The 9,112-nt window shown below is 38.1% G+C and overlaps 1 protein-coding gene across 2 annotated transcripts in view; it reads right to left on the bottom strand.

Moving 5' to 3' along the window:
* Positions 1–207: 207 nt before the first annotated feature.
* Positions 208–9,112, bottom strand: part of ACSL3 (acyl-CoA synthetase long chain family member 3) — a 79,650-nt gene continuing 70,745 nt past the window's right edge. The window contains exons 13-15 of one of the 2 annotated variants that reach the window (XM_036857142.1): positions 7,965–8,079; positions 6,399–6,556; positions 208–2,328 (exon numbers count right to left, since the gene is read on the bottom strand). In XM_036857142.1, the coding sequence (XP_036713037.1) occupies positions 2,171–2,328; positions 6,399–6,556; positions 7,965–8,079 (431 nt within the window). In that variant the 3' untranslated portion in view covers positions 208–2,170. The remainder of the gene's footprint in view (positions 2,329–6,398; positions 6,557–7,964; positions 8,080–9,112) is intronic. The other variant, XM_036857143.1, reaches the window with a different exon arrangement.

Genomic DNA, 9,112 nt, shown 5'->3' with positions numbered 1-9,112 from the left:
TGAAAGGATAACATTAAAACGTACTATTTTTCAAGTCACTGAAGATGGTTTGGATTAAAAAGTAATTGGAAAGGGGATTCTACTTATTTAATTTCATATTCTGCTGTGGCATCTGAAACCTGGCATCTGGTATTTTAGGAATGAAAGGAACTATAAAAAAAAAAAAGAAAAATGGGACTATGTACAGATTAAGCCAGTCTTATTAGATGTTTCTGAAAAGAAACAACTTTTATTCTGAATCAGTGATAAGCTACATATTCATCTGCCACTATTTCAAGTCACAGTTATACTGATAGCTCTCCTTTGAAGTGCTGAATGGTTTTTTCTAAATACTTTCCAAACGTCATTTGAAAGCAAGTAATTATTCTAAAGATAAAGCATCAGAAACAAATTCTGTCCACCCAAGCTGACTTTAATGTTTAGATCACAACATTTTAGAGAGGTTCCATTTAATTTTTCCCTATTTTTACTTCTTCTTGGCAGTTTTTCAAAACTCTGTGAAAATTTAAACTATGACAAGAAAAGCGTTCAAAACATAATACAAATATATACAAGAATACAAGAAAAGTTTAAAACAAAAAACACCATATTACAGTATCTCCAAACACGATGTGTTCATGATATGGCCAAAAACTACAGGGGTTCCAGGTCCTCAACACTCCCACTATCCTACGCAGACCTACATTCATACCTTTTCACATATGTGTATTTTTGTTTTGTTTTGCCTTTTTGGTGCCTAAAGTAACTGAGAATCAAGAAAATAACTAATATGACATGAAAAACATGGTACCTATGATTTTTTTATATCCTAGTCTAAACACATCTTAATTGGTGCAACATTACTCTTAATAATAGCCAAACAACAGACAAGCAATACATATGAAAAGACATACTATATATAATATTTTTAGAATCACAAATAATTTCCACACTGACATTAAAAAACCTGAAAATTATACCTTAACTCACCTCATTATAAAGTTAAATTCTCATGTATCATAGTAAGAATGCCATTACTAGAAGCATTCTAAATTATTTCATTTTCTAGTGTAGAAAGGTTATGGTAGAAAAGATAAGGTGCTTTTTTAATAAGCTGCCAACAGACACTGACAGTGGCTGACACACATACCCAGTGCAAACTATCCAAGAAAATAATCCTAATTTGGAAATGAGACATATCATTAAACGGCTAGACTAAAAGTAGAGTGGGATAGAATAATTTTCCGTGACTAACAGGTCATAAACTCACAGACAACTCAATGTACATGCAGTCCATGAAATAAAGAATAACTTTCCATCCTTTTTTTTTTTTTTTTTATAATTCTACCTTAACTTTTAAAATTGTTCCCAATTCTAAAAGTTTAGTCTCCTAGTTTCCACAGCTAACTAGAAGACTCTGGATATTCTGATGGTAAGCTACTAGAGATTAATGATCCACTGGTGCTACCCTTGCTGTGTTTTCTTCTTTACTATGAAACCATAACCCTCTATTGCTATTTTGTTTCATGCAGGACCAACCAAACTTAATTTTTTTTCTAAGAAAAAATAAATATATAAAGAAGACACTGTCAGGCATATATTCACAAGGTCTCAATTTCTTAAAACATAAGTATGGGTATATTTATTTCTCTCAAATGCATACAAGACAATAATTACACAGCAACAAATCTTTTGTTCAACAATGATTTGATTCATAAGCATTTGAATGAAATTTACATAATTTCACATCCATACCCTTGCATGTTTAAATACTGTAAGTAAAAAAGCCCCCCAAATAACCAATTCTTGTATTTCCTATTTATCCCTCTATACATCCAAACTTTAAAAAGTTACAAACTGAACATTATACAGAACATACAAATCATGTTTAAAAACTTGAGGTTTTAAAATCACTGTTCCCCGAAGATGATTCAAAAACGTCCTCACGCTGACCAGTGCAGTCCTAGGTGGTAAAGTAACTTGGAGGAGGGGAAGAAAGAAGAGACAGACACAAGTTTGCTGTCTTAATATTTTACTAATCCTGTTAGTTAAAAATGGTGATGTCATGAGAAATAACAGTTTAGGTTTAATATGAGGAATGGAGTCTGCCTCACAGCTTGAGACATGCATTTCAAGTATTTTCCTATTTGATCTGAGCTCCCTGCAGCAAACTGATGCTGAAAGAGAATAATTATTTTCTTCCATACATTCGCTCAATGTCCGCCTGGTAATGTGTTTTAAGCTCTTTGCGTTTCAGCTTGAAGGCATCTGTCACCAGACCAGTTTCAGGGGTCCACGGTTCAGGGCTCAAACGAATTTTTACTGGAATTTCAAACTTTTCCAGACTTGCTGAGACGGTGGAAAAAAATGTAAATGCAAGGTCATGAAAAATATACAATTAAAATTCTTGGCAAATAATTTAACTTCCTCAGCCTTTGAGCACTCATCAAAATGCAAAGCCAACAGCTCATAAATCTCACTTCTAAACAATGTATCCCTCAGAAATACGAGAAGTAAGAAACAGATTAGGTATGAGAATTACAACAGCAAAAAACTGCTGAGAAAATCTACATGTCCATCAATAGAAGGAGTTGGATAAATTATGATACAGGCATAAAATGTACACAATTCAGTGACTAAAAATGAGTTAGATCTATCTGGTATAGGTATATAAAGATACCTGCAATATACTGTTAGGTTTAAAAGAAGTTTTGTTTTTTAACACTAGATAAACTTATATGCAACTAGATGTGTGCGACAAGGATACACACCAAAATAAACCGCATACCTCTAGGGGGCTAGGATCCAGGATTAAGGAAAAGGAAATGCCACTTTTTACCTTACACCTATTTGTTTTCTTTGAATTTATTTTAAAAAGTCACTTTAGAAACTAAGAAATAACAAAGTTTCCACAGAATCTTGTCACTGAGCCACGATATTCGCCACGAGCTCTGAGGAAGGACGTCTGCTCACTACCGTGCTCCGCCCGCACTGCCTGATACCAAGCAGGTCCTCCACAGTGGAAAAATGAAGGGGGGCGGGGTGGGGGGAAGACAGGGAAAAGAGATGTAGTTTTGAAGAAACACCTTTCCTTAAAAAGACTGATTTACTTTTCCAGCATTCATTTAACAAATATTTACCAGGAAAAAAATACTGTATAAAGTGCTTTACTAAACATTCTTTTAAAAAACAAAAATGAATAGTTTCTGCTCTCAACTGGTATACTATCGGGAAACAGGTAAACACCTAGCCATAATAATGTATATACCTTAAAAGAACTGAATTAAAAGGTATAAGTGCCTTGGGAACAAAAATGATATATTAACTCTAACCTGTAAAAAGAAACAGAAATAACAAAGTTTTATTCTTCAAAGATGAAAAATATGTCAGGAGTGGTTTCTAAGAGGAAAAACCACTATGAGAAAAAGCAGTAAGGCGGGGACCACAGTTCTTAAGGGACAGGAGTCTGACACGACGGAGATGTGGGGAGACTCACAGGCAAGCACTGGAAGCCCACGTTCAGCTGTTAAGTGCTCGGTCGGCACCGCACTCTACGACCTGACTCAACATGACGTTAGTTTAGGTACAGTGATATCATCTAGACCAGGTTTTAGAAAAATGAACACAGCTACAACCAAACGACCAGGTGAAGAAATGGGGACTCTAGGTATAATTATGAGTATTTCTTCCCTATTTTGTTGTGAATCTGCTTGTATATAAGTTAAGCAAATATTTTTGCTTTCTTCCCTCCTATTCTCTTATCATAATATATTAATAAGTTCACTTTATATCACAGTATTTAAGTTACAGGATATCAAAGGAGAAGAGTAAAAAAAAATCAGTCAAGGGGTCTGCATCCACTTCTGGGGAAAAGGTTAAAGTATCTTCAGTTGCACGCAGAACAGGTGTATAATGTTAGGTGACAGTCTGACTTTGTTACTGTCTTTACTTGGAAATTAACTATGGTGTAAGGAAATGTATCTGGGTGCCAAGCTGACACTGGGTGGGCTGTGATAGTTTTATGCAGCATCTGGGCTAGGCTAGAGTTCCCAGTTACTCAATTAAACACTAATCTAGGTGTTGCTTTGCAAGTGGTTTTGTAGATATGACTAAGTCAGCTGAAAGGCCTTGAGAGCAGAGCCGAGGCACCCCAAACAGGCAGCAGTTCTGCCTGTGGACAGGGGCTTTGGCTCGTGCCCAGGAGTTCCACTCCACCTTTTTTTTTTTTTTAACAGTCTGCCCTACAGATTTCCAAGTTTGTCTAGCCAGCCCCCAATAATCATGTAAACCAATTCCCTACAATAAGTTTCTTAATATATTTAACTTACTGATTCTGTTTCTGGTGTAAACCTAATATAGATTTTGCTTAAAAATGAAGCTGGATCCCTTCTTCACATCATATATAAAAATTAACCCAAAATGGATTAAGGATCCAAATATAAGGGCTAAAACTATAAAACTCTTAGAAGAAAACAAAGGGCTATTTCTTTGTAACTTGGATTAGGCAACGGTTTCTCAGATGTGACACCAAAAGCACAAGCAACAAAAGAAAAAAATAAACTATCTTATAAAAATTAAAACTGTGGTGCTTCAAAGGATACCATCAAGAAAAGTAAAAACACAACCCACAGGATGGGAGAAAATATTTACAAACCACGTATCTGATAATGGATTTACATCTAGAATATATAAAGACTCCTACAACTCAATAATAAAAAGACAACCTCACTTAAAACACGGGCAAAGAATCTGAACAGCGATTTCTCCAGAGAAGACATACAATGGCCATAAGTACATGAAAATATGCTCAACATCATAAACCACCATCTGAAATACAAATCAGAGCCACAGTGAGAGGCCACTTCACACCAACCAGGATGGCTAAAATTGAAAGGATGAACAATAATGAGTGCTGGGAAGGATGTGGGGAAACTGGAACCCTCATACAACATTCGTGGGAATGTAAAATGGTGCCACCATTTTTTAAAATAGTCTGGAAAATATTTAGAAAAATATGCTCTGGAAAATAGCCTGGTAGTTCCTCAAAAGGTTCAACATAAAGTTAGCAGAGGCCCAGCAATTCTCCTCCTAGTTATCTACACAACAGAAATAAATAAGTATATCCACACAAAAGCTTGCGTACAAATGTTCACAACAACATTATTCATTAACAGCCAAAAGTGGAAACAACCCAGGTGTCAACTGATGAATGGATAACCAAATATTACTTGGCAATAAAAGGGAATGAAGTGTTGATACACGCTACAAGAAAACTTGGATGAACACTACATGCTAAGTGAAAGAAACCAGTCACAAAACCCTATATATTATATGGTTCTACTTATACAAAATCTTCAGAACAGGCAAATCTATAGAAACAGAAAGATTAGTGGTTCCCAAGGACTAGGAGGTCTGAGGTATGGTGGGGAGTGACAGCTAATAGACACGTTATTTCTTTCTGAGGTGATGACAATGTGCTAAAGCTGATTACAGTAATTGTACAACTCTGCGAATATACTAAAAAACTATGTAATTGTATATACTAAATGGGCAAGTTGTTTGGTATGTGAATTATAATATATCTCAGAGCTGTTAACATATACATAAAATTTAAAAATAAAGCAAGAAGGCATATAAATTTTAAATTATGCTTAGTTATTGTTTCAGTATTCTACCTTACTTAGAAATTATGTAGGTTTCTAATTTCATATCCATTAATTAACTCAATTTAGCATCAGACCAAGGATTTCAAGTTACCTAGAAAAGTTGGAAACTATTTTCAAGCTGACATACTACAAAACACAATTACTGTTGTGAAGGGTCAAAATGATTTCGTCTGATTAAATGCAATTTACATTTTTCATAATCTTGAATAACATATCTAAGGAGAATAAAAATGCATACTTGTATTACACATGACACTGATGACTCAGAAGGTACAGCTGTTTTTATGAAACCAACAACATTAAACGAAGTCTCTCTGCACTCACCCCTCAACAAACACACACACACACACACACACACACACACGGTGGTAGTTCAACCGACTACCAGCACACTAACAGTGTAGCAAAGAGTCCTGGATGGTTCACTGTGGGCTGGGGTGTCCAGGAAGCTAAGCAGGGCCTTGGAAACAGCTGAGAAGAGTGGAGAAAGGGCCAACCCAGAAAACAGAAGCTGCCGAGAAGAGGACATTCTGGGACATGCCCATCAGTGGTGGGCGTGGATGATTTGTGTGTCCCTAAAGGGGCTTCAGTGGGGGACTGATAAGTGCGTTCTTCTCCCTACTAATGGTGGGAAAATATGACTGGTTTCTGAGCAGGAAATGTAACCTAAGCCCTTGTAGCAAAAACAGGATAAGCAAGCTTAAGTAGCCTCTTCCCACCTCAGTTCTCGGAATCAGCCCAACACTCTCTCACCTGAAACAGCAGCTTCCGAGAGCGCTTTGAGCACCTCATTCTCCATTTCGCAGCTGTTACACAGCTCCTCCCAGGTCCCTCGAAGTCCCCTCTTTCGTGCTAGTTCCGTTAGCTCCTTTTGATTCGGCACAACAAATCCAATGACATAAGAATGATAACTGAAATGAAGGGCAACTTGGTTAAGGCACCACACGGCGTACACCGCGTTAACTGCGGTTAACTGGCTACACTGACATTCAGCGATCAGCTCTTCACCATCCCAAGCAACACACACGAGGGCGTATCTGGTACCGCCACGCTTGCTGTCTGATTCATAACGTGCTGCGGTGCTCTGGCAGAATTCACTGCTAAATAAACCTGAACCTGACATTTCATGATAAATTTCAACTATGTATATGTATAACTGCTATGAATTATGCTTTTAAAAAAGAAAATTACAAAATCAGAAAATTCATCCTCAAAAAATCAGTAATTCACATCAACAGATTAAACAAAACTGAAAGCTAATGTAGATATGAAACTGTTTCTAAAAAAATTTGGCAACAAGTCAAAGTAATGTGATTATACATATTTTTTCTTTTGTTATCATGGGAATTTGTGTTCTAGAGGAACTCTGAGTGTATGCTCGCTGAAGGCAGCAACCTGAAGAAACGGCAGCAGCACCAGGAGAAGGTCAGTTCTGGTTAATATCACATATGAAAATCCAGAACTGTAGCGTCACTAAAGAAAACACTTCATGACTAACAAAGGGCAGGATCATTTATAAATCAATGTAGTAAATCTTTAAAGTGGGCTGTACCTCAAAGTCTATTTCTAAATTGGTTCTCTTAACACCAGATTTTATCTTTTCATAATAAGCATTATGTCAACTGCTGTAGTAAGGGTCCCAGGCTGGCCACAAAATATCCGATCATTAACCCTGGAGAATGATTGCCACATGCAATACTGGTATGAAAAAGTGTAATCAGGGTGCCCATCTGAAATTCCAACACATTTCCCAAGACTGCATTTCTGGGATTTTAACTTTAAACTCTCCTTCCCAGCTGCCTCTATATCATCATGGGCTCGAGATGCTATGTATTAAGCCACAGCTTAACGTGGCTTAAGGGGGAACGGAAGCCCACACCTGGCTAGGGTCCCAAGCAGGCTCAAACTGACAGGGGGCAGTAAGAACTGAGCAGAGCATTGCTCTGACCCCACCCCCGATGTCCTTCTTCACTTGCCTCTCCTCTGGACTGGTTGTGGGACGCCTCCCTGTGCGGAGGGACAGGTGGCTAGGGGTACCAAGGCAGCAGGAAGGAGGGTTTTATTTCCTTCCCCTTCCTATCACACAGAACACTGCACTGAGATGGAAAACAGAAAACAGGGACAGAGGAAGAGAAGGAGAGCAGCATCACAAGGAAAGAATCAGCTAGTGGCTGTAATGAGAACAGGCCGCTCCCAGAGACAGTGGATAAGAAGGAAGAGTTCTTGGTATAATTTTACAAAGAAGGCCGGCATAGAAAGGAAATGCCAACAGCACACCAAACGTTTTAAGTAAAAGTAGCATAAATTCTACTTTCTTACCTGTTTGCATATGCACAAATGTTATCTATTAGTGAGAGATTCTTCAAAGCTGCCTCTACTTTCCCGAGAGAAACATATTCTCCTGCCTGTAGTTTTACAAGGTCCTTTTTACGATCTGCGCAAAAACAAGGCCGGGAGGGGGGCACATTGGAGGACAATATTATTATACCTTTAATACATAGAAATATTGGCCATTCCCTAAGTAATCTGCTATCAATTAAGTTCACTATAGTAGTTATGCTAAAATTAAAAACACATATAAAATTAGGCCCTTATTTTTGTACTACTAAATATATTCTTTTAAAGAATTAGCTTCTGATTAAGGGACCCCATCATCAGGGCTTCAGGCATGTTCTGCTGAACAGATTATGTTCCTGGTATACATTAATACCAGAAAGGTCAAAAATATACTCAATGCCATCTGAAAGCTCACATTCTATCTGAAGAGAAGCAGGACGAAAAAACATCACTTTAATACGATACGGTAGTACTAGGTGTTAGGACTCTCCAACCTGCTGATTTTCAAAGAATTCCCGCAAGTGAGGCCTGAGCTGAGTCTTGAGGGAAGACTGAGCAGTAGCCAAGGGAAGAGAACACTGGCAAAGAAGAGAGACGTGCCAGCTTGAATTACTGCAGCATACAGGAGGAGGAAAGGTTTTCAGCAGGAAAGCAGCCAGTGACATGGGGGTTTAGTTATCACGTGGTGGCAGCGAGGGGGTGCATTCAGCAGGGGCGAGCACAGCAACAGAAAGGAATTTCTCGCAATAGGGTGACAGAAGGTGCAGGCCTGACCTACGATCACAGAAAGAGGGACAGACAGAAAAGAATGATCTTGAGGCATATTTTTATAAGGTAAAGCAGTGGGATATGGATTAGATGTGGGGAGCTGACTGAAGAGGTTCTCATCTCCTGCCAGTGTCTAGATGGCACGACTGGGATAGAAGTGCCATTAACTGAGAGAAAGCACCTAAGAGGAGAAGCAAGGAAGGTATTTTCACCCACAGGTCCTAGTACTGAGCTGCCAGGCCTTTCTTAGCTCTCACAGGCAAGTGAAGGACATGGTTCTGACAGGAAAAGAGCCCTAATAACCTCTAGATAGCAAAGAATTCACAAAAATGAATATTCCCTATTAAGAACGGGACTCTTTA

The sequence above is a fragment of the Balaenoptera musculus genome, chromosome 7 (genome assembly GCF_009873245.2).
Source record: "Balaenoptera musculus isolate JJ_BM4_2016_0621 chromosome 7, mBalMus1.pri.v3, whole genome shotgun sequence".
In the NCBI taxonomy this organism is placed as follows: Eukaryota; Metazoa; Chordata; class Mammalia; order Artiodactyla; family Balaenopteridae; genus Balaenoptera; species Balaenoptera musculus.
This window is presented reverse-complemented; position numbering and strand designations above follow the sequence as displayed.